Source organism: Mesocricetus auratus, unplaced genomic scaffold, assembly GCF_017639785.1.
Source record: "Mesocricetus auratus isolate SY011 unplaced genomic scaffold, BCM_Maur_2.0 Super-Scaffold_100014, whole genome shotgun sequence".
Lineage (NCBI taxonomy): Eukaryota > Metazoa > Chordata > Mammalia > Rodentia > Cricetidae > Mesocricetus > Mesocricetus auratus.
In genome coordinates, this window is record NW_024429197.1 from 16,328,880 (window position 1) to 16,354,602 (window position 25,723).

Genomic DNA, 25,723 nt, shown 5'->3' on the forward strand with positions numbered 1-25,723 from the left:
TAGACCAGGCTGACTTTGAACTCGAAGCTCTGCCTCTGGAATTCTGGGGTTAAAGGTGTGTGCCACCACCACTGCCCCTAGCTTGATACCCAGCTTTTTTCTTTTCTTGTTTTGGTTTTTCGAGACAGGGTTTCTCTGTGGATTTGGAGGCTGCCCTAGAACTAGCTCTTGTAGACCAGGCTGGTCGAACTCACAGAGATACTACTGCCTCTGTCTCCCGAGTGCTAGGATTAAAGGCGTGCACCATCAACGCCCAGCTTCTTTCTTTTCTTTTCTTTTTTTTTTTTTTTTTTTTTTTAGACAGGGTTTCTCTGTGTAGCCCTGGCCATCCTGGAACTCAGTAGATCAGGCTGGCCTCAAACTCAGAGATCCACCTGCCTCTGGCTCCTGAGTGCTGGAATTAAAGATGTGTGCCACCACCTCCAGATGATACCCAGCATTTTAAATATGAAACCATGCTGAGGGGACAGACTGCAGATTTTGGAACAAATTAAATGGAATCCAGTTTGTATTTTAGAGATGACTGGTTGCAAATGAACTGGCTGGAGTTGGCTGGGTATGACACATGACTCTGGCCCCAGCACTCTGGAGGCTGAAGCAGGAAGGAGATTTGGGAGCCAACTTGGGCGATATAGCAAGTGCAGAGAAAGTGAGTGGATGGGGCAGGGAGCGAAGATGAGGATCTACTGAGGCGGGGGAGCTTGGACGGGAGGTAATCTGAACTAAGCCAGTGGTAATGAGAACAAGAATGGCATCGGTGGTAATTAGGAAGTAGGACTGAGAAATTAATCGTGAGCGAAGCCAAACAAAGAACAGGAAGCCAAAGATTCTTGACTCTGACCATTGAGAATCATGGGACCACTCTATTGTGGGAAACACTGGGAGAGGAACAGGCTTGTGAAGGAACCTGTTTAATAAATGGTTTGTGTTGCTCACAGAACATCCAAGAAGCAGTTTCCTCCCCTTGCCTAGAGCATGAAAAGAAGTCTGAGGGGCTAGCAGATTTGAGAGCTGTCGATTAGAGGTTCTTTAGAATCATGGGTGTGAGAGATTGGGGAAATGAGAAGGGAAGGGCTACACAGCAAGTGATAACTGCCCATGGTCCTTGCCGCGCATTCCTCTCCTGCGTGTCAAATCCAGGAAAGCTTGAAACAAGGAAGACTGAGTTCTGTCCTCTAGGAGGCAAGGGTGAGAGGGTTCTGGGCTCCAGACTAAGCAGGAGGCCAGGCTCGCTCCTGGTGCTTCCGCTGAGATGGGAGAGGGAGCTCTGAACCGCAGTGGAAAGCTCCAACCAGCAGATGGCACCTCAGCATCTTGTGCCAGATTTCATTTCCCAGCAAACACACCCAGACTGACGCGTTAGGAGGAGCAACATGACTCTGTCATCAACGGAGGCCAAAATGTTTTCTTTTTTAAAAAAGAGAAGCCAGGCAGTAGTGGTGCATGCTTTTAACTGCATCATTCAAGAAGCAGAGACAGGCAGATCTCTGTGAGTTCCAAGACAGCCAGGGATACACAGTGAAACCCTGTCTAAACACAGACAGACAGACAGGCAGACAGACAGGCAGAGGGTGTAGGAAGGAAAGGTGAGCCTTGGAAGAAGAATAAATCAAGTATGTCAAATGAGAGTCCATGTATATTTGAGCATGCATACTATGTGCCAATTAATATCCTGTGTACATACATGTCTTATGAATGTATCTGTGCCTGTTGGGTTCCTCCATTTCCCCAGGGGTATCTGAATATGTATCTCTGTGCACAACCCAAGCCTCCATCCAAGTGCATGTATCTCAAAGAATAGGCTGTAAGATATGGTCACCTTTCCAAAGGGAAGAATTCTTGTCCCTGAAGCAGAAGGAACCCAATCTGAAACCCTAGTTTTGATGGTTCTACTGATCTCCAAAGAAGCAGAAGCAGGTCATAGAGAGCGGAATCACTTGTCACATGAGCTTCTTTGTGTAGCTACCCTGGGTCATGTCCTGGGTGGGGCAGGGGCTTCCAAAGAGTCCCTTAATAAACTGGGGAAGGTGTAATTATCCATTCACTTACTTATTTAATAGGCATTCGTTGGCTGCCTGACATGCACTAAGAAAAGTACTCTATACACTGTCCACTTCTTTAGATCTCTTTTTAAAAAAGATTCATTTATTGTTTTATGTGTATGGGTGTTCTCTCAGTACCTATGTCTGGGTTAGGTTTAGGGTTTGGGTTAGGGTTAGGGTTAGGCAGGCAGGCAGGCAGAGTTAGGGTTAGGGTTAGGCAGGCAGGCAGAGTTAGGGTGAGGGTTAGGTTATAGGCAGGCAGGTTAGGGTTAGAGTTAGGTTATAGGCAGGCAGGCAGGGTTAGGGTCAGGGTTAGGGTTAGGCAGGCAGGGTTAGGGTTAGGAGGCCCCTGTGAAAAGGTTCTATGCCCCCCCATCAAGACCCACAGGTTGAGAACCCCTGTACTAAGGGATCAAACCTGTATGTAAGGTTTTGGATTTTTAATCAGATTGACAGACTGAGGAGGACACATTTGGGTGTAACAGGGAAACAAGTGGTCATTAGACTTGGGAGGGGAATAAACTTTCTCCTGAAGACTGTGGATAGGGGGCTGAAGGGATGGCTCAGCAGGTAAAGGCACTTGGTACCAAGCCTGATGACGTAAGTTCAGTTCCCAGAACCAATACGATAAAAAGAGAAACCAAATCCTTATAGCTGTCTTCTGACCTCTACATATGCACATGTGCGCGCGTGCACGCGCACGTGCTCACACACACATGCACACATTTAAATATAATGTAGACAGGAAGAGATAAAAGTTGCTCTGAACATGGACAACCAACATTGAGAGTAGGAATGATTGCTGGGCTATGGTGGTGCATGTCTTTAATCCCAGCACTTGGGAGACAGAGGCAGAAAGATCCCTGAGTTTGAGGCCAGCCTGGTCTACAGTGAGTTCCAGGACAGCCAGGGATACACAGAAACCCTGTCTTGAAATCAAAAGAAAGAACAGAAGGGAGGGAGGGAGGGAGGGAGGGAGGGAGGGAGGGAGGGAGGGAGGAAAGAGAAAGGAAGAAAGGAAAGAGAGAGAGAGATTGTGAATGATGAGAGGAGGTGAAGATGAAAGGGAAAATGGTCAGGGTTAAGAGAAGGCGGAGATGAGAAAGAGGAGGGGAATCCAGGGAAGCCAGAGACAGCCGCCCATCCCAAGCCTGTTGGAAGAGCAGAGGGATTCCCCAAGCTGGGTCCAAGGCTCATCCTCATCATGGCTTCTTGGCTTTTCCCACAGAAGTCCACCAACTTGTGAGCTATGCAGGGACATCTATCTAATGGGACTAATTTCAATGTCCTGTGGGTGAAGTAGAGAGTAGAGGATGAGGGAAGTTGCCACAGACTCACAGATGTGAATAACACGTATGAGTTATTATATATTAGCACGAGTTCAAATAGGTACTACTAATAAAAACCCGGAGTCAGATATCAGGGTAAATGCTGAAAGATCAGAGACACAAAGGAGCCTGCCACAAGAGAGACCCCCTTACTTCTACCAAATCCTCAGACCAAAGGAGTAACCCTGTCCCTACTGAATCCTCAGACTGAATGTGCAAGCTCACATTAGATCTGTCATGGGCAGGAAGACTGCACAGCTGCCCCATCTGCCCCTGTCTGCTCTCCAGCTTCTGGCTCTGGCCTCTGAGAAGCTCTTAAGATGAATCTTTGGTTGCTAGCTACAACTCCCCCCTCCTCCCCCTGCCAGGTCAAAAGAAACCCGTCTGAGCTCCATACTAGCCACGTGCATTCTGGGATACATCAGGCAGGTCAATGATCTAACCCCTCAATGGTGTTACCTTCTCATCTGTTCCTTTTCTAGAAAGGAGCCTAAGAAAACAATGGCTCCTCTCCACTCCCCCCTCCTCCCTTTTGTTGCAGCTTGAAGAAGAAGCCAGACCTGCCCAGAATTACACAGTCACTCGAGAACGTGACTAAACTGTAACCCCTGAGTCTAAGACAGAAAGGAATAGCAATCCTGAGCACGGAGGGGGCCTGGAGAAGGGCCACCTCAGCATCGCCACCGAGCTAGCTGTTTGACCTCAGACCAGTAAGTCATCTCGCCTCTCTGTGCCTTACCCCTCACCTGAAAATGAGGGTGCCAAGGGACTTGGTGTGTTAGGTAACTCAGTACTCACGCTGTGTGTTGAGTGTGCATGATTGTTTCTACTAACCCCCATTTTTCAACACTGAAAAAGAACTCTCCCTTCTGCTTTTTCAATTCTCAGTGTCCTTAGCATTTCTCCCACTTGCCTTTCTTTAATCTCCATCTCCACTTCTCAGGACAGAAGGGCTGAATTTGGGGAGAAGAGAAAAGGGATTGGTGATAGGGATTAGGACATACTTGACAGACAGACAGGGCCTGCCATGGTAACACACTAACTCACCCTTCCATCCAGTATCAGCCAGGCACTCCACCATTTCTGTGTCACAGATTCACAGACGGCCCGGCTCCTACAGCTTCAGAAACATTTTTGGCTCCTTCTTAGATAGGTGGGGCTCATGCCAGACACAAACTCTTTCTGACTAGGTCATGTTTCCAGTATCCAAGAATCCTGGCTTGGCATTGAGGGTTACCATCTCAGGAAGTCAAGAAGCAGGCATCTCCAGAGTGCTTTTGATCCAAAGCCATGAAGGAGAGACTCTCACATAACCTCCTACACCCAAGCTTTACGTTCGCCATTGGGTGGCTGCAGAAAAGACTACTGCTGTTTAACAGGAGAGGAAAGCTGACGCCAGAAGTAAGGAATGCTTTGCTTAAAGTCAAAGTCAAACACGTGCATTTATTTATGCATTCACTTAAAGGGATTTGGAAAGGGGTGTTGAGATAGTCTGTTGGGTTCAGGCACTGGCCACCAAGCCTCAGGACTTGAGTTCGAACCTTTAGACCCACGGGTGGAAGAAAAGAACTGACTCCTCCAAGTTGTCCTCTGAGCTCCACAAGTGCACCATGGCACACGCCCCCCCCCACTAAATAAACAAATGTAGTAAGCAATTGTAAATAAAAATTGCACAGACCTAGGGAACATAGGCCCCTGAGTTGCATTCCAACCTTCCATTTGATCTCAGCTGCAAGCCCTTCATCAGAAGGGCTCAAATTCATTCACTCCTCACCCCACTGGTTCCCACCAGAGCCACGCCTCCCTTTTGGCGGACCGCAGGGGAAAAGGATGAGATAGGCCATAGCTTGTCCCTTTAATGCGCGCCCCCAGAGGCCCAGCGCGCCCCCGCCACTATAACTAGAGTGCATGGAGCGGGCTGAGCTCAGAGGGAGAAGGGCGGGCGCTGGGCACCCGCTGACCGACGTTTTCAAGTGCGATCAGCTCCCGTCGTTCCACCTCCATGGACCCACCCGCTGACGCCCACCATTGAGGACCCCACGCCCGCTGGGCTCCCGGCGGGGTTACACCCAGCTGCCAGACAGTGATCCCTGCGGGCTGTGAGGGTTCACGGCTCCAGTTTTTGCACTGCCGTCGGACGAGGGCTGTGTCGCCGCCACGCCTCACGCCCCACACTACCCGCCCCATGCTGGTGCACACTTACTCCGCCATGGTGAGTAGTCTCGGGTCCTGGGCACACAGGGCGGGGCGTGGGGGGGAATCGAGGAGCCTGAATTCTGGACCTTCCGAACCTCCTGCCCCTGCGCTAACGAAATCGCGAGGGAAGGATGGCACAGGGCCTCTGCCAGCCCGAGAAAGTAGTGGCAGGAGCCCGAGATCTCCAGCCTAGGACTCCTGCGCCCACAGGGCATTCGCCGGTGGACAGCAGCAGGACCATCGAGAGCTGAGCACCTCACGGGCTGGTGTCTTTTCAGATTTTAATGGCTCGCCTAACACACGCTTCCCCTTCTGCAGGAGCGCCCCGACGGGCTGGGCACAGCGGCTGGCGGGACCCGCCTGTCGTCCCTGCCCCAGGCGGCCTACGGACCCGCACCGCCACTGTGCCACACGCCCGCCGCCTCTGCCGCCGCGGACTTTCAGCCTCCCTACTTCCCGCCGCCCTATCCGCAGCCGCCGCTGGCCTATGGCCAGGGCCCCGACGCCACCGCCGCTTTTCCGCACTTGGCCGCGGACCCCTATGGCGGCCTAGCGCCACTGGCACAGTCACAGCCCCCGCAGACCGCTTGGGCCGCGCCCCGGGCTGCCACCCGCGCCCACGATGAGCCGCCCGGCTTGCTGGCGCCACCCGCCCGCGCTCTGGGCCTCGACCCACGCCGGGACTACGCTGCCGCGGTGCCCCGGCTCCTGCACAGCCTGGCCGACGGCGCGCACGGCCTGGCAGATGCTCCCCTTGGTCTCCCGGGGCTAGCGGCGCCCCCCGGCCTGGAGGAACTGCAGGTAAGACCAGAAGGGGCCGGAAAGGACCGGGATGGGCGGGGATGAGCAGCAATTTAGTATCCTGGCTTGAATCAAAGAATGACAACAGTGGCAGCCCGACTCTTCTCCTAGCCCGCAACTTTCCCTTGAAAGGAAGTCCTTGGTTAGACGCTGTCTGGCCCAAAGGTCTTGAAACTGAGTAGGTGCGAGGTGCCTGGATGGCAGCAACCCTCTTGGAATAACTTCTTTCTCGCCCCATTGTGGGATTGAGCCACGGTGGGTATCCATGCCCAGCCCCAGTCCTCCGGAGCAGCCTAGGCTGGGGTTTAGAGAGGCTCAGTAGCTGTCTATCTAAGGCAAGGAGATCACCCAGGCAGGACTGCAGCTTGGGCGCAGATGGTCCCGAGCCCAAGCGATTCCTAATCACCCCCGTCCTCCTGGTAGCCGCCTCAGGCAACCGGTGGTAAGCTTAGAGCGGAGCAGACGCGGACTAAAGGGCAGCCCGGCATGGGAAGCTACAGCCGACTGGGTCCGTACGGTGCACCCCTCACTGTCATCCTCTTCTATTTGCAGGCGATAGATGACCCGGGAATGAGCCTCCTGGACCAATCCGTGATCAAGAAAGGTAAGGAATGGTGTGCAACTTCAGGGCAGAGTCGGGCATGATAGCGCAGGCCCTGGGCGCAGACACCCAATTTCTTCTCCCTGGCGGTTGTTTGCTGTGCATTGCCAGCCTCGGTGGCCATGGAACATCCTTTTCTGCCCAGGAGAAGGGCAGTGGGGCTAGCTGGATGGTTTTGCTCACAAGTTTGTCTTTCATCGTGGGCCGCACTCCCTAAGCTACAATTGCACTGCCTCTCCTTTCTAGAAGGGAGGGTGTTCTTGTGGATCTGGAGTTGATTTGCAGAACGAGTTAAACCACTTCCCTGTTTCCTAAGAAATGGGAATGGGAGTGCTGTTCCCACAGATTTTGTTCAATGATTTCCATTTTATTGAGCTTTAACACTTTGGAGCCTGGCAAATGCTTTTGGTTCCTCTCTTCCCAGCAGAACCTAGGGGGGTAAAGGGGCCTTCCCTCCTCCTGATTTCCCAGGGCAGGCGATTTTCTTTGCTCTGAAGCCTCCTAACGCATTTAGAGGAACTATGGCGGGCTCCGGGCTCCAGGTCAGGCCTGCTGTCTCTTCGGTGTCTGCATCTCTGGGCTCAGGCTTCTGCGCAGACCTTATATTCTAGGCAGCAGTGTTTCTTGGTGTGCATGTTTGTTGTTGTGAGTGTGTTTGTGACTTTTATCTGTGTATGCTAGGATATATATTCTGTTTGGGGTTCTCCGTGTACCGAACACATGTCCTGGAAATTGTCATTGGTATTTAAGGCATTCTCAGGATGTCAGGCTCTCTCCTTGGTGGTTTTGTTTTGTTTTGTTTTGTTTGCCTCCATATCTGTGTGTGTTTTTGCAATAATAAAAGGCAGGGGTGTGAGACACCCCTTGAGTGGGGTTTCTGGCCTGAAAACAAAGTTCTGACCATGCTGAGGAAAGGTGAGAAAGAGGCAAATTGGACAGAAACCCAGAGACCCAGGCCTTGGGCAAGCTCCTTAGATTTGGGGTGGGTTCCCAAAGGAATTCAAAGGCAATGGGAGCCTGTAGTGCCTGAGGGCAGGCACACCTCCCACAGGATTTGGCCATAGCTGTTTTCAAGCAAGTGAATTCAAGCCTGAGCTATTTGCCTTGTGTGGAGGTTCGCAGGGGAGGCCTGTGGTGGGAGTGGACGGTAGAAAGGGCTGGACTTCCAGGAATTAGAGCTAGGTATGGACATTGGGGAATAAGATGACAGCCTCCCAGAAGTCGGTGAGGGGTGCCCTTAGTAACCTGGGATTGTCACCAGAAGCTGGGAGTGCAAGGAAGATGCCAGGGACCCACTGTCTCCCTCCCCAGTGCTATAGGCTCTTTGTTGTTTCCTGACAACTCTTGTTTTGACCTGGTAGAAGGAAAAGTTAGGCCTGGAGTCCTTAAATAACCTGCCAATGGGCTCTTTGCAAGGCTACAGGTCCTGGTTCCTGCCTAGCTCAAGGGCAGGGAACCCAGGTTCACTGACTTCCTAGAGAGACCCAAACCCTGCATTTGGGGAATGGGCTCAGGTATCCCCAGGTAGAAGAACCTGTTTTAGGTCTTGAGAGTTATTTGTAGGTTCCTGGAGTCTGCCCTGCGGGCCCAGATCCTAAAGTGCGCATCCCCATCCGGGAGACAGTAGTGCTTATAGTTCGGTGGCCACAAGCAGTGAGCTGAAGGACCCAGAGAAACTTAACTCAAACTGAGGGGACCTGGAGTCACGGCCTGAGGCAACGGTGGGAAAGAAGGGAACGGAGCCGGGCAACCTGCGGAAGGAGGAGTCTGATCCTGGGGAGCGTGGCAGTCTGCCGCACAGCGGGTCACTGAAAGAGAAGAGGGGGCCAACGCCCAGGGATAGCCACGGTCCACCCCGAAATTAGCGGCTTTGGCGAGGCAAGCAGTGCTTCCCTGGGGGAGCCTCGCAACACGCAGGTTTTGTTTTCTTTTCTTTTTTGCCGCGTTCTCCACGACCAACGCGGGACTCGGTTTTGCCTGTTGGGTGGCCCGGTGTTGGTACTTGGGCCCTTCCGATGTCATCTGATGGTTTCGGAAGACTGGGCTCTGCTTAGTGCGGTGAGCGACCGCCCAAGTCCTGCCTTATTTAAAGTGGGTTTGGAGGGCCTGAGGTGTTCTGGTGTGGAGGGGGCTTGCACCGCTAGGGCCTGTGGTCCGGCACACGAAACCCTTGCAGCCCCTTGCCCCCAGCAGAAGCGGTCTTCCTCCTGAGGATGCGGGGAGGCCTCGGGTGTCCGGCTCGCCAGTGCTGCAGGACACTGGCGCCTGGACAGTCCCACAGCTCAGATCTGAGAGGTACATCTTCACGGACTACAGGACTACTTGTCCTGGAGGGGAGTGGGCAGGGACATCTTACCTAGCCCGACTTCTAGGTCGCCCATTGCAGCCACCTTGTGGGTTGGAGGTGACCGGTTACTCTGAAGAAACCCCGAAACCCCGGAGGGCAAATGAGTAGCGCTCCATTTTCTGCGCACAGCTGTCACTTCCAGTTTTACAATCTATCGCAGACACAGAGAGTGGGGGTGTGGGGGATGGAGGGGGACTGGAGAGGGTGGGGTTTCTGTGCGGAGCTCACCGGAGAGGCGGTCAACCCCAGAAGTTGGGAGGCGTCCTAAAGGACAGACATTTGTGAAGTGCTGGTTGTGCGTCTTGCTCAGTAAATGAGCACTGGACTTTGAAGTCTGACCACATTGGACAGAGGATAGACAAAGGACTCAGTTACTCCACTAAAGCACAGCCGCACAAGTGCTTTACCTGTGAAAAAACGGGGGAGGGGATGCGTTGTGGAGATTAAAAACCAGGGAGGTATGGAGAGATCGGAAATGCGCTGGAGGCCTGGTGTGGTGGCGCATGCCTTTAATCCCAGCACGCAGGAGGCAGAGGCGGAGGCAGGCAGATCTCTGTGAGTTCCAGGACAGCCAAAGCTACACAGAGAGAAACCCTATCTCAAAAAGTAAACAAACAAGCAAAAAAGAAGAATCGAGCTGGAGGGGAGTAGTGTGATACAAGACTTGAGGTACATCTCTCCTTTCTCCCGGTGGCTCGGGGCCTGACTGGGTTGGGAAACCCCTCTGGACACGCAGGTGGTCTAGATCTCAAGGGGTCTCTGGAATCAAGAGGGAAATAGGCAGCTTTCCTCTGTACTCTTTGCTCTGGGGAAGGTTCAGAAAGGCAGAGAGGGCCTGGGCAGGTCAGTTCAGGACTTAAGAGAAGGGAGTGAGGCACTTGGCCCTGTAGCAGGGTATTTAAAAAGTCTAATAATCAAGACAGTAGATTTTTTGATAATTTCACGCATGTATACAATGAATTTTGAGCATTTTTACCCTTACCTTAGCCCTCTCCCATCCTCCTTGTAGTCCCCATGAAGCCTTTTTTTTTCTCATTTGTGGCCCACTGAATTAAATTACAGTTGCTTACAAGAGCAGAGGTGTGCTGCGTAATTTCTTTCCTGCTCAGCAACCATTATCTACCTACCCATAGTTCTTCAGGGTGGGTTGGTGCCTCATAAGCTCCTCCTCCATAAGAAATCTTTTTTAAAACCACTTTTTTGTTGTTGTTGTTCTTTTGGTTTTGGTTTTGATTTTTCAAGACTGGGTTTCTCTGTGTAGCCCTGGCTGTTCTGGAACTCACTCTGTAGGCCAGGCTGGCCTTCAACTCACAGAGATCCTTCTGCCTGTGTCTCCCGAATGCTGGGATTAAAGGTGTGTGCCATCACCTCCTGGCCATTTTCCATTTTTATTCACTTGTGCGTGTATGTGTGTCTGTGTGTGGAGATCAAAGGTCAACTTCCAGGAGGAGGTTCTTTTTCCACCTTGGTATGGGGTACAGGGATGAAACTAAGGTTCTCGGGCTGGACGGCAAATACCTTTTCCTGATGAGCCATCTCCCCGGCCCATAAGTAGAACCTTAACATATTATTTAAAAATTGACAAAATTGACAATGGTAGAAACAAATCCACTATGAACTATTCAATTTTTACGTAAAGTCAGAATCTAGATCAGCATTTCCCCGGTTCTTCATTTGTCTACTAGGACTTTTTACCTTGTAAGGCAACTGAGAGAACTGTTGACCATATAGAAATCATGTTCCTGAGGATAGTAGGGGCCGTGGAGTACATGAGGATTTAAGGCATGTGCCAACAGAGCCAAGCTCAATTTAATGGTTTGAAACTTTTATATTTATTTATTTGCTTTGTGTTTGTAAAGTCAGAGGACAACTTGTGAGAGTTGGATCTCCTTCCATCCCATGAGTTTCAGGGATCAAATTCAGGTCACCAGGTTTGCTGCAAGCTCCCTTCCTCACAAGCCACTCACCACTCAATTTAATGATGTTTGAAAAATTAATGTATAGAGGTGTAGAATCACTGCCACTAGCCATTTGAGACACATCTGTCCCTCCTCAAAGTTTCTTCATTCCTGTCTGTAGTTAATCTTTATTCTTGCCTCAAACCTTAAGCAATGCCTGATCTGCTTTTGTTTCACAAATTTACATATTCTGGACAAGTCTATGGATAAGTGGATTTGCAGACTTTTTCATCTAGGTTCTTTTAGCAAATGTTTTCAGAGTTTGTCTCCACTGTAATGTGTGTTAGCTATTTTTGTTTGTTTGGGTTTGTATTGCTGAGTAGTATACTATTGCTACTGTTGTGCTATTTCCCTGAATGACTTCCATTTTAATCTCTTTCTTGGAAGCTGGAGAGATGGCTCAGTGGTTAAGACCTCTTGCAGAGTCCAGAATTTGATTCCCCACCATCATCTATAGTTCCAGTTCCAGGGGATCCAAAGACCTCTTCATACTTCCCAGGCACCAGGCATGCATATGGGACACATACTTGCATGTAGGAAAAATGTTTGTATACATAAAGAAGTTAAAATAACAGGGCATAGTGGCACACACCTTTGATCTCAGCACTCAGGAGGCAGAGGCAGGCAGATCTCTGTGAGTTTGAGGACAGCCTGGTCTATGTAGTGGGTTCCAGAGCAGCCAGAGATGCATAGTGAGACCTTGTCTTAAGAACAAAACAAAAACAACCAAGAAGTTAAAATAATTAAACCTTCTTTTTTAGATTATTTATTTTATGTATATGAATGGTTTTCCTGCATGTATGTTCATCACATGCAAACCTGATGCCTGTGGAGGTCATAAGAGGTGTAGGGTTCCCTGGAGTTGGAGAAATGGATGGCTGTAAGCCGCTATCCTCTGCAAGAATATCAAGTGTCCCCAAGCCCCTCTTCAGCCCCTGAAGGGTTTTTATGCCTTGATGAGGTGGTAGATGAGCTGAGTCAATTTCCCCTTTTGTCTGTTAGAAATAATGTTGCTATAGACATTCATGTAGGTGCCATTGGGTAGACATGTGCTTTTCCTGCTCTTAGGGAAATTCCTAGGAATGGAATTGCCGCCCTATGTGGTCCATTTTATTTATTTACTTATTATTTATCAGGTGAGTGTGCATGGGTTGAATTATTTTATGTCCCTACCAGTACTGTGTGGTTTCTCCACACCCTCACACTTCATTTTGTCCTTTTTACTGTAGCCATCTAGAGTCTCCATATTGCTTTAATTTACACTTCCTAATAACTAATAGTATTGAGTATCTTTTCATGTGCTTTATTGGTCAGTCCTTTTTAATGAAATGTCTTTATGTATTTTCTTCCAATCCATGATTCTTCCCTTTTTTTCCCCTTCCTCCTTCTCTGTTTTATTCTGGAGATTGAATTCAAGACCTAGGTGCTTAACCAAAGTTCTGCGACTAAGTCACATCCACAGTCCTGGGCCTTTGTTTCTTTTAAGATTTACATTATACAGGCTGAGCAGTAGTAGCGCACACCTTTAATCCCAGCACTCGGGAGGCAGAAGCAGGCGGATCTCTGTGAGTCTGAGGCTAGCCTGGTCTACCAAGCGAGTTCCAGGACAGCCTCCAAAACAATACAGAGAAACCCTGTCTCAAAAACCAAAAATCAATCAGGATTGCAGGGGTAGTGGCACACACCTTTAATCCCAGCACTCAGAGACAGGTGGACCTCTGTAATTTCAAGGCCAGCCTGGTCTACATATCAAGTTCCAGGCTATCCAGAGCAATATAGTGAGACCCTATCTCAGATAGATAGATAGATAGATAGATAGATAGATAGATAGATATAGACAGACAGACAGACAGACAGACAGATAATCAGGATGGCTCAGCAGGTAAAGGTGCCTTCTTCTAAACCTCTGATGTGAGTTCAGTCCCTAGAAAGGGCAGAACCAGTTCCTGAAAGCTGGCCTCTGATGTCCACACGCATGCCGTGACACACATATGTAGGTGCGAACACACAATAACAAAGACGTACAACACCTGCCAGGCTTTGTGGCATAGGAGACTGAGTAACTTAGTGAGGACTTTTTTAAAATAAATAAATACCTGGGTAAGTGAGAATATACGTCAATGGCAAAGTGTTTGCTTAGTATTTGTGAACGCCAGGGTTAGATCTTCCAGACTGGGAGAAATAGGACACTTGCATGGTGGCCATTATGGTCCCAGGAGTTCTAAGAGCCCTTGCTTCACGCACTTATCCCACGTCCACTGATGGCTACCTGTGCCAAGGTTCCCCTCCCCCAGACTCCTAGCTGATAATAATACAGCTGTGGACACAGGCAAGGACGCGCCCTGGGTTTGCAAGGGGCTGCAGTGGAAGCAGGGCAGGAAGCTCCGCCCACAAGATGTTGTTGAAGCTGAGGCTGAGTACAGCAGGCTGGGCTCGAACAGCAGAAAATTTTGTCTGTGTCCTGGAGAGTACATTGATCTGACTATAGGTTCTAGGCAGTTGCCTGCTCCAGGCGAGCGTCTCTCCTGATCCTACATCTCCTTACTCGTGGGGGTAACTTATGAAGTCACCTTTTGAAGTCTAGGGCTGTGCCATTCACTATAGCATAAAGTTGTGGGTATTTGAAAAGTGACAGGCCAAATGGAGGTGGGCTGTGTGTATAAACTGCACATTGGATTTTGAAGACTATATACAAAGAAAGAATGTAATATATCTCATTAATGATTTATTTATTTGTTAATAATTTATTTAACTGTATTTTATGTGCATTGGTGTGAAAGTGTCAGATCCCTTAGAACTAGAGTTACAGAGAGTTGTGAGCTGCCATGTGGGTGCTGGGAATTGAACTCAGTGTCCTCTGGAAGAGCAGCCAGTGCTCTTAACCACTGAGCCATCTCTCTAGCCCCTCATTACTTTGTTTGTTTGTTTGAGACGGGATTTCCGTGTGTAGCCCTGGCTCTCCTGGAACTTACTCTGTAGACCAGGCTGGCCTTGAACTCGGAGATCTGCCTGCTTCTGCCTCAGAAGTTCTGGAATTAAAAGTGTGTGCCACCACTGTTCTGCTCATTACTTATTAATGCTGTGGCCTAAATTATGTTCCTATAGATCAGTTTTAGTATTAACCAATGAGAAGACTACATTTCTCAGTGTACAGAAGCATTATCCCACAGCAACGTGTTGCATTCTTTTATGCTGCACTTGTTTAACTCTGTGATGCTGTGTTAACTTTGCCTATCTAAAATACCTGATGGTCGAATAAAGAGCTGAATGGCTAATAGGCAGGAGAGGGATAGGTGGGGCTGCCAGGCAGAGAGAATAAATAGAGGAAAAATAAATAGAAAAAAGAGAAGAGGGAGAACAAAAAAAAATGGAGAACAGGAAGTCAGGGGCCAGTCACTCAGCTACACAGCAAATCATAGAGTAAGAAGTAATGTATAGGCCAGGCGTTGGTGGTGCACGCCTTTAATCCCAGCACTCGGGAGGCAGAGGCAGGCGGATCTCTGGGAGTTCGAGACCAAGCCTGGTCTACAGAGCAAGTTCCATGACAGCCTCCAAAGCAATACAGAGAAACCCTGTCTCGAAAAAAAAACAAAAACAAACAAACAAACAAAAAAGAAGTAATGTATATAGAACAGAGAACGATAAAGTCCAGAGGCGGGGGCTGGAGAGATGGCTCAGAGGTTAAGAGCACTGACTGCTCTTCCAGAGGTCATGAGTTCAATTCCCAGCAACCACATGGTGGCTCACAACCATCTGTAATGAGATCTGGTGCCCTCTTCTGATGTGTAGACATACATGGGGGCAGGGTGTTGTGTTTGTAATAAATAAATAAATCTTTAAAAAAAAAAGTCCAGAGGCAAAAGGTATATGGGAAAATTTAAGTTAAGAAAGCTGGCTAGAAACAAGCTAAAGTCAGGTATTCATAAGAAAGGAGAAGTCTCTGTGTGATTATTTGGGGGCTGGGTGGCAGGCCCCCCAAAGAGCAAAGAGCCAAAAGAGTATAGAGAAAAAAACCAACCAAACAAACACAAACAGACAAACAAACAAATAAACAGAAAACCCCAACTACACCAGGCAAGAGGCAGAAAAGGAGGCGGGAGCCAGGACACTAAGGAGGGTAAAGGAGGCAAAGATAGATCAGGGATGTGATCTTCGGGAGCAGTGGCCAGAGTCCCGGACCCACTTCTGCTCAGTGGATGATGTCATTCTGACCTCTGAACTTTCAGTTTCTTCCTTAACCTGGGGATATGGAGAACAGGGATGCTCTACAGAGCTGCCCAGAAGGAGTTTATGGGGTGTGATTGGCCCTTGTTGATAGAGAGTATCATCCTATCTGGTTATCAGGTAGGATTTGATTCTTAGGAAGCTAGTCAGGCACTGGGGAAGGCAGGCTATGGAGTGATCCATGGATCAGAAAGACCCTCTAGACTAGGGCAGGGGGACCAGAGCAAAGGCTGCACAGAAATTCAGGTGAAAAGTAAGTGTCTGTGTGCGGAAGAGGACAGCCTGCTTCTCAGGTAGGTTAAGAATGGAAGCCACAGGACATGGTCCTGTGTGGGGTCTGGCAATTAAGAGAAGACTAGGAGGATGGGCAGTGGTGGCACAAGCTTTTAATCACAACACTTGAGAGGCAGAGGCAGGTGGATCTCTGTGAGTTCAAGGCCAGCCTCTTCTACAGAGTGAGTGTCAGGACAGGCTCCAAAGCAAAACAGGGAAACCCTGCCTTGAAAAAAAAAAAAGATGACTAGAGGTATTACAGAGATTTCTGGCTGAGTGGCCAGATGGGAATGGTCCTCCAGGGAGGGAAATGGTTGGGGCTTTGCCAACTTGGGATCAGGTTCTCTTTAATCTCTATACTTGAGGTCTAGGACGTCTTGGTTTGAGGGTGCTTGGAAAGTATTTTCTCAACAGTGGGAAGGCTCAGCGCCCTGCCTTTGAGACCCTGGTCCTGGGTTTGCTGCTGGTTCTGTCTACCAGCTAGATGCTCTCAGGCTCACTATTTCACCTTTCTGGGCTTCAGTCTCCCCACCTGTAGAATGGGAACAAGGGAACCCCCATCATGGACTGTCCTGCAGGTTCGAGGGCTGAGGTATACGCTGTATGCATGCAGTACTGAGTGTTAGTGCAGCAGTCCAGACTCCCAACTGGCTTCTGCTCTCACCACACACAGGCCTTCTCTAGCAAGGCCTCATTTTCTTGAATGAATAAACAAAACAAAACAAAACAAAAAACAAGAAACCTCTAAAGAAGCTTGTGCCTGGCCCCTTCCTTTCCCTGTAATTAAGAAGGGAGGGGCTGGGGGCTGGAGAGATGGCTCAGAGGTTAAGAGCACTGGCTGCTCTTCCAGAGGACGTAAGTTCAATTCCCAGCAACCACATGGTGGCTCACAACCATCTGTAATGAAATCTGGTGCCCTCTTCTGGTGTGCAGACAGGCATGGAGGCAGGATGTTGTATACATAATAAATCAATAAATAAATCTTAAAAAAAAGAAGGGAGGGGCTGGAGAGATGACTACTCTTCCAGAGGACCTGAGTTCTATTCCCAGCATCCATATGGCAGTTCACAACTGTCTCTAATTCCAGTTCCAGGGGATCCAACACCCATGGCAAAATAGCAATGAGTATAAAATAAAAATAATTAAAAAAAAAAAAGGAAGATGGTCTGGGTGTTGGTGGCATACGTCTTTAATACCAGCACTCGGGAGGTAGAGGCAGGTGAATCTCTGTGAGTTCGAGACCAGCTTGGTCTACAAGACAGCCTTCAAAGCCACAGAGAAACACCTTGTCTTGAAAAACAAAAACAAACAAACAAAGGAAGATGTATCCAATGGAGAACTTCCTTTCTGAGGCAAGAGTTTAGAAAATCCTGATTCCCCTCCTTGCCCTAAACAGAGAACATGTAGGAGAAGGTGTTCTGGGGGCATGTAGACCCTTATTATTTAGATCCTTATTCCTCTTTCGAACCTGGCAGGGCCCTAACCCCCAGGACGGGAGGATGAGATTCATACTAGAGAAGGGAACTTGGGAGTCTGCGTGATTTCCCAGCCCTGTCACAGTGACTCAGGAATCCCACCTCATCTTAGATTCCATTTCCTTATGTCCCTCTTTTTCTCTGATGATGTCAACACCTGGCTGATGCCAGGCTTTAAGAGGGAACCAGCAGGACTCAGAAAGGGGATACCAGGGCAAGAAGCAGACAGCTCTGGGTTCAGGGCTGTGCCTACCAGTTCAGTTGAGCCTGCCACTTTTGTCTCACTGTGCCTCAGTTTCTCCCCTTATAGACCCCCGCTCCCTCTGGAACGTGTTGGAATCACTCACCATACACACACAGCTGGTGAGTCAGTCTGCCTGCACCAAAGCTGACTGATGCCTGGCCTGTGGCGGCTGACTCAGTGTCCCATGCTCTCTCTTCCCTTGCTTCTGCTCCACAGTCCCCATTTCCTCCAAAGCCGGCAGCCTCTCCACCCTCTCACTGGCCAAAGACAGCCTGGTTGGCGGCATCAGCAACCCCAGCGAGGTCTTCTGCTCCGTGCCTGGCCGCTTGTCGTTGCTCAGCTCAACATCCAAGTACAAGGTGACCGTGGGGGAGGTGCAGCGACGACTCTCACCTCCGGAGTGCCTCAACGCCTCCCTCCTGGGGGGTGTCCTCCGAAGGTAGGAAGGCCAGCCCCACAACCCTACACAGCACCCCAGTCAAAATCTCCAGTCTCTGCGGGACGTCACACCGGGCCCTCACATCATCCCCACTGCCGTGTCTCTGATAGAGCAGTGCCCGGGGACTGAAGATTGTTTGTACATGGTCGGGAAGGAGGCGTGGACAGGTCGAGGTCCCCAGCACCTCCCTTAAATTGTTGGGTCTGAGACTGAGTAGGGGCAGAGAAGGAAGTGTGAGTACCAAGGAAAAGATTCCTCTACACTAAGCAGAGTGGACAGGGCTGGTTCTGGGAAGAGTGGCTCTGTCTTCCCCAGGCAGGCAGCACAGGCCATGTTGGTACGGAGTAGGCAGTCTGGTGGGCCATGGTGGGCCATGGTGGGCCATAGTGGGCCATGGTTTTCTTTGTGCATGTTCTCGTGCCTGGGAAGGGGATCTGCTTCAGGGATAAGGTGTAATCATCTAAGGACTGCATGTGCACGTGTGGTAGGGGATGGGGATGGGCAAGAGTGTGTTTCTACCAGGGTGAGGTTCTGTGTTAGATGGGAATGTGTGCCATACAGTAGGTCCTCTGCACATACATGTGCGATTGCATGTGCACTGCAGTTCTTCCTTTCTGTTTTTCTTTCTCTTCCTTCCTTCTTTCTTCCCTCCCTCCTTCCCTCCCTCCTTCCTTCCTTCCTTCCTTCCTTCCTTTCTTTCTTTCTTTCTTTCTTTCTTCTTCCCTTTCTTTCTTTCCTTTGCTTTTTTGAGACAGTTTATCTGTGTAGCCCTGGCTTTCCTGGAACTCGCTCTATAGACCAGGCTGGCCTTGAATTCACAGAGATTCTCCTGCGTCTGCCCCCAGAGTGCTGAAATTAAAGGCGTGCATTACCACCCCAGCCTGGCTTCTTTTTTTATTTATTCCTCTCTCATACATTTTTTCTTTTCTTTTTTCTATGCAGCTAGTTGTTTGCATGTGTGTACCTCTGTGTGTATGTGGGGATGGGGCACATTTGTGCAGTTAGAGGCTATCCTCTTACTCTTGGTCTCTGAATATCCTATGTGAACCTGTGTTAAGTCCCAGGGAGTCTGTCCTAACCTCCAGGGTCCTGATGTGCACGTGTCTCTGCGTGCTCCTTGGCGTTCGTGTCTGTGTGTCTCTGATGTTATCTATGTGTCTTCCTGTTCTTGGAGACACTGAGGGTGGGTTCATCTGTGTATATGTCACTGACTTTGTGCATAGTTGTGTTTCCTTGTGTTTGCCATGTCTGTACAGTTTTATGTGTCCCCAGAAAGTGCGCTAAGGTGGGGAAGAAGGACCCTCAGATGCTACCCTGTCCTCCCACACTGGGATGCCCCTTCTATTGAGAGGACTGGAGAGGGGAAGATTCCTAAAGTGGGGTGATGCTCCTTATTCCAACCCTGACTGCACAACAGAGAGGTCAGAAGAGGTTGGGATTTGCTCAGAGACCCCCAAGGCTACCCCCAAGCCTCAACAGGGGCTGGTATAGGGAACAAGGAAGGTCCTTTGGTGCTGCCTAACCTGTAGGCTGCTCTCTCATCTTCATAGTTACGTGTATGTCTCTGTCTGTGTACGTTAAGGGCAAAGTCCAAGAATGGGGGCCGGTGTCTGCGGGAACGTCTGGAGAAGATTGGGCTCAACCTGCCAGCTGGCCGTCGGAAGGCAGCCAATGTGACTCTGCTGACCTCACTGGTGGAAGGTGAGTAAGGCCTGAAGACTATGCATATGAATGTGAAGGGACATGTCATCTAGTGAGACTTCCTAATGTAGGAGGGTATTGTTTAGTTATGTCTGTGATCATTGCTGTACCTGTGCATGTATTCAGTGTGTCATGTATAAAGAAGTATGTGCATGATACATGTGGACAGTCAGCACATCTGAGGATTTAACCACCCATGCATGGTTCAAAATATTTGAAAAAGTTGCCCCTGTGCTGAACACATATAGACATTTTTGGTCCTTATTACCAATAGTGCATATAGCTATGTACATACATAGCATCTAAATGGTATTAGGTATTCTAAGTCACCAAGAGACAATTTGTAACATTACAGGGGGATGTAAGTAGGTTTATATGCAAATGCCATGCATAAATTTCATGTAAGGGATTTCGGTACCCATTTATTTTGGTATCTGTGGGAAATTCTGAAACTAATCCTTTTTGTTTATGTGTCTGTGCATATGTGTGCACACAAAGTACAACTACTTGGGGGTGTGTGGCGGGAGGGCAAGTGGCCAGTGTTTGGACATGGAAAGTAGGTGAGGGGTGCATCCCTCTTCCCTGGAGGTTGGTGACTCTGGACTCCGGTTCTGGGATACACATTGGTCCCAGGTCCATGTCTGAGCCGAGGGTGAAGGGCATGAAGCTGGAACTGAGAAGAGAAACCAGAGAAAGTGTCTCCAGAAGCAGATGCTCCTTAGCCAGGGGATAAGAAGTTCAAAACTAGCTGGGCGTTGGTGGTGCACACTTTTAATCCCAGCACTTGGGAAGCAGAGGCAGGAGGATCTCTGTGAGTTCGAGGCCAGCCTGGTCTACAGAGGGAGTTCCAGGACAGCCTCCAAAGGCACAGAGAAACCCTGTCTCAAAAAAAAAAAAAAAAAAAAGAAAAGAAAAGAAAAAAAAAGTTCAAGACTAGGCTCTGGTCTCAGAGGTACACCTAGTAACAGCTCCTCTTTCCCCAGGAGAAGCTGTGCACCTGGCTCGGGACTTCGGCTATGTTTGTGAGACTGAGTTTCCAGCCAAAGCAGCTGCTGAGTACCTGTGCCGACAGCATGCTGACCCTGGGGAACTGCACAGCCGCAAGAGCATGCTGCTGGCTGCCAAGTGAGTGAGGCACTGTGCATGGCAAACATGGATGCAATGCAGACACACATGTCAGACCTAGGATACTACTTATGACTACAGGCATGTTTATACAGTACATATGGTACCATACATGGCAGCTAGATTTCTTGTTGAAGTTTACATGGTAACACTTGCACATGCCATATAGGCACACATGGATATTTGTAGATATCTTTAGTAGCATGTTCATCACATTTGGACTTTTATGAACACTCCCACAAGTTCCCAAGGGCACACACTGACATCATAAGTGAATATATTTATTATGTGCATACATTAAAAAGCAGTGTCAGATACCAGCTTGCAGCCCATGTGTGGGTGCATACCTACACGAACCCGTGGCATGACCAGCCCAGGCCCTGGCATGAGTCCACAGGGGTTATTCTGCTTCTGTGACCTTTCTCCCGAAATCCTCAGGCCATACCTGACCCCTCGGCAGGTCCCACTGCCACTTCCCCCAGAACTGACCACATGCGGCCACTTCAGGTCTTCTCATCTTACCCCGAGGTTGCTATAATAAAATACCCTAAGCCAGGTAGAAGCTCATTTCTCATGGTTCTGGAGGCTGTTCAAGATCAAGACAGCTCCTGCTTTCTTTCTTTCTTTTTGTTTTTTGTTTTTTCGAGACAGGGTTTCTCTGTATTGTTTTGGAGCCTCTCCTGGAACTCGCTCAGTAGACCAGGTTTGGTCTCGAACTCACAGAGGTCCACCTGCCTCTGCCTCCCGAGTGCTGGGATTAAAGGCATGCGCCACCAACGCCCGACGAGGGCCTGCTTTCTAACATACAGCTAGCACTTGATGCTGCTGTGCTCTCCACATGGTGGAGGAGCATAGAGGAACCAGTAACACCTATAGCAAGTGGCTCTCAACCTGTGGGTCACAACCCCATCAGAGGTTCATGCATCAGCTAGCCTGCCTATCAGCTATTTATATCACAATTCATAGTAGCAAAATTACAGATATGAAGTTGCCATGAAATAATTTTATGGTGGGGGGTAACCAAAGCATGAGATCTGTATTAAAAGGGCCTCAGTGTTAGGAAGGTTGAGAATCGCTGGTCTGTAGGGTTCTATCCCCACGACCTCATCACCTCCCAAAGGCTCTATCTTCTTATCTCAGGAAAGATTTCAATATGTAAGATCCAGAAGGCTATAAACATTCATTTGGAAGTCAGAAGAGAGGTGGGAGGACTGAGATGGAAGAGACTGAGAGCTCAGAACCATCTTCTGCAGGCTGAAGATGCCTTGGAGGACCTCACAGTCTGGACCACTCGAACTTCTAGTCCAGCTGACCTTTGTGGGTTCGGCCTTCAAATCACAACTGTGCCTCTTACGTGGGGCTTTCCTACTTTAGGCAGCAAAGGATCCAGACTCATAGGACCACTCAGTACAGAGTCCTGGAAGTCTCCTGTGATAGAGGAGCCTGTCCAGACGGAGCCCACTTCATTCATGAATATGAGTCAGCTCTTGCATCAAGTGCTCTTGGGACCTTGGTTTGTCTAAGACACATGGCCAGACACAAAGATGAGTGATGATGGATCCTCTGGCCTGAGTCACATATATGATACACAAAGGAATGGGCTGGATCTGTCTGGAACCACATGAAGAGGATAATGCTATAGATTTGTTGGATGATATAAAATGGCACATAGTATACATGATATTGATCTAGGAATATTTGCTGCTGTATTAGTTATGCAAGGCAGATTTTGAGCTTTTCTCTAATTTCACAGACAAGGTTCTGTGAAGTGCTGTGTTTGGGGTGGAAGAAGAGATTGTAGGAAGTTTAAGGGAATAAGCAGCTGAGTTGCACTCTGGAGACAGGGCATCCAAGGGAGAGAGATTAGGGTGTCAGCATGTGTTGTTCATAAGTGTGTAGCACTGAGCTGCTAAGTGAACTTCTGTGAAAGTCAGTTTCCATTTTGTGCAAAATGGTACCATTGTTACTTGTAGGTTGTCAGAAAGGTCAATAGTGTAAATAAAGAATCCAGTAAATTGTTGGGTGAAGTGATCTACGCTTTTAATCCCAGCATTTGGAATGCAGAGGCAGGTGGATCCCTGAGTTTGAGGCCAGCCTGGTCTTCTACATAGATAGTTCTAGGACATCCAGGGTTACATAGAGAAACCCTGTCTCAAAAGAACCAGCAAGTAGGCCCTCCTCTGGGCTTAGAACCTTGTCCTTTAACCTCTGACTGTTCTTCTTTCCCCACCAGGCAGATCTGCAAGGAGTTTGCAGACATGATGGCTCAGGACCGCTCCCCCCTGGGCAATAGCCGCCCAGCACTCATCCTGGAGCCTGGGGTACAGAGCTGTCTGACACACTTCAGCCTCATCACCCACGGCTTCGGGGGGCCTGCCATCTGTGCTGCCCTCACTGCCTTCCAGAACTACCTGCTAGAGTCACTCAAAGGACTGGACAAGATGTTTCTAAGCAGTGCGGGGAGTGGGCATGGAGAAACCAAGGCTTCAGAGAAGGACACCAAGCATCGGAAGTAACTGTCTTGTCCTACTAAGTAACTCCCAATGCCTGAGATGAGGCCTTGGCTACTGTGGTGGCCTTGCTGGGATTCCAGTAAGGCCAGGGAGAACATTTATCCAGAAACCCAGAGTGGACCTGGTTGGGTCCAGAGGAGGAGGTTTCTGGTAAGTCTCCAACAGGAAAATGTCATGGAAAAGTGTGGTTTATGGGACAGAGCTCTTCCCACTGAGATGCCTGGGCAGCAGTGGGTGCCCCAAGCCAGAGGCACTACTGAGAAGTTAGTGACCTTCACTCCAGAAGTCTAGCCCGGGGGACATGTGGGCTGGCAGGAGGCCCCAGTGGGCTCTTTGGATCCTTCCTGCTCCTGGGGGCAGGAGAGGCCCCCAGGAACAAAGATGGTACAGCACAAACCACAGAACTTGAGCCCAGGCTGTACATCACAGACTTGCTGCTGTCCGTCCTATTTATTTATGTATAATATAATTACATTTGAAAATCTAAGATTGTCCAGCTTCAGTTATTTCTCCTAATGATTTGGGGGTTCATTTTAGACTTCTGCTCCCATACCAAAAAGTCCACCTGGGCATTGATGGGGGGCGCTCTTGTTCACAAAGGTCTTTGAGTAAGGTGAGAAGGTACTGTAAGTAGGTTTTCTGAATGTGGGTACTGATGCTAGGAGTCTACACGCCTTGTCACATCAGTATGACTACTTGTGTGTGCATCAAGTGAAGACTGCACATATTACATATTGTGACTTGCTGGGCCTGTGTGTTTGGTCTGTGCAGTGTATTACCACGGTTGTAGGTAGTCTGTCTGTGCCAGTGTGAATACAGATGACTGTCTGAATTGGGCAAACGCTGACTCGGCTCTCATCTTCTGAAGGATTTCACTCTTGAGACATCCTTCCTGATTAGTCTCTCCCTCTACTTAATCTACTAGATCATACCTAAAGCACGTATATTCTAAGATTCACCTTGCAAAACTCACATCCTGCTTATTTCTTTTGCAGTTAAAGTTTTTGGAAGACACCCCTTCCTCTATTTCCTCCCTCCTGACTCAATAGCACCCCCGCTGGTCCATTTAAATCTATTCAGCGTGGCCACCAATGATCACCTAAAAGCTAAAGACTTTTTTTTATGTGACTAGCCAAACAATTGCTCCTAAAAATTTTTTGGACAGTTTTTCACAAAGTCCAGGCTGGCCTCTGAAACAGCCAAGTTCTGGAACTTGCCTCACCGTGTGCACTGAAATGCTGTGTGATTCCCAGCCTTTCCCCGTCTCACCTGGCCTGGCCAGTTCCCATTCCGCCTTCTTTGCCAATCCTTTTCCACTCGGCTTCTAAATCTTGGTTCTCGGGGCCAATGTTTCCCAAATAGTGTCACTCCATTTGGGGCTTTCTATGCCACATGTATGCTGCAGACCTCTCCCTTCAGCCTAGACAGCTCTGAACTGCAGGTTGGGCCATCCTCTGTCTCCCTGGTGTCTGTGCCATATGGGCTGACAAGCACCTCAAACTCAGGTCCCATATGGGGTGCCTGACTCAATGGCAATCTTGACTGCCTCCTACCTGTCCCATCTTTGCTAATGGCACCACCTCTACCAGGAATGGGGAGTCCTATTTGATCTCTTCTCTCCATCAGTCCTCCTCAGGCCTGCAACAGCGGCCTCCCAGTCTGATTTCACGAGTGCACCTCCATGCAAAGGCCTCACTACGCAATGATCTGAACTTTGCTGTCTTCTCCAATCTCTTTAATCGTTCTTTTCATCGCTCACTTTATAGCAGTCACACTAATTCCTTTTTTGGTTAAGGAGACATTTTTTTGGCGTTAAGGAGAAACTTCTCAGGATCCAACTAAGCGGACCCTGACAAGCAAGAGGGAAAGGAACCCAGGGAACTCAGAGGGCTGGGTACTATGCAATACCTAGTACACCAAAGCAAACAACTGGGAGTTCAAGGCCAGTCTGGTCTACCTGGCAAGTTCCAGGACAGCCCAAGATACACAGAGAATTCAAAGGGATTTAGGCAGCAGACATGGCAAAAGCTGGTTACTATGTGAAGACAGGAAGAAAATAAAGGGCGACATAAAAAATGATGCGATGTGGGTAGCATGGACTGCAGAGAGCAGAAAAAGGGCAAAAAGAAAACATGAAACCTGAACAAAAGCTAGTGTTAATACTAATGGACCAGTGCCAGCTTCTTGCTTTGGACAAATGTGTACCATGGTTATGTAAGACACTACAGTGAGCAGAAACTGGGTAGTAAGGCTCTACACTGTTATCATTGTAACTTGTCTGTAAAACTAGTTATTCCCAAATCAATTCATTTAAAATAAACGAGGGCCAGTGAGATGGTTCAGTGAGTTAAAGGTGCTTGCCATTATACCTGACTACTGGAGTTGATCCTCAGGACAAGGCAGAAAGAGAAAACTACAAGATGTTCTCTGACACACACAAACATTGGTGTTTTGCC

At 48.9% G+C, this 25,723-nt stretch overlaps 1 protein-coding gene across 1 annotated transcript; it reads left to right on the plus strand.

Moving 5' to 3' along the window:
* The first annotated feature begins 5,555 nt into the window (after positions 1-5,555).
* Tfap2e (transcription factor AP-2 epsilon) lies at positions 5,556-23,733 on the plus strand. The gene is made up of 7 exons (XM_005079453.4): positions 5,556-5,582; positions 5,885-6,367; positions 6,920-6,971; positions 17,706-17,928; positions 19,511-19,629; positions 20,613-20,754; positions 22,988-23,733. Exons 1-7 carry the CDS (start codon positions 5,556-5,558, stop codon positions 23,268-23,270), a joined length of 1,329 nt encoding a protein of 442 aa, XP_005079510.1. The 3' UTR covers positions 23,271-23,733.
* The last annotated feature ends 1,990 nt before the right edge of the window (positions 23,734-25,723 follow it).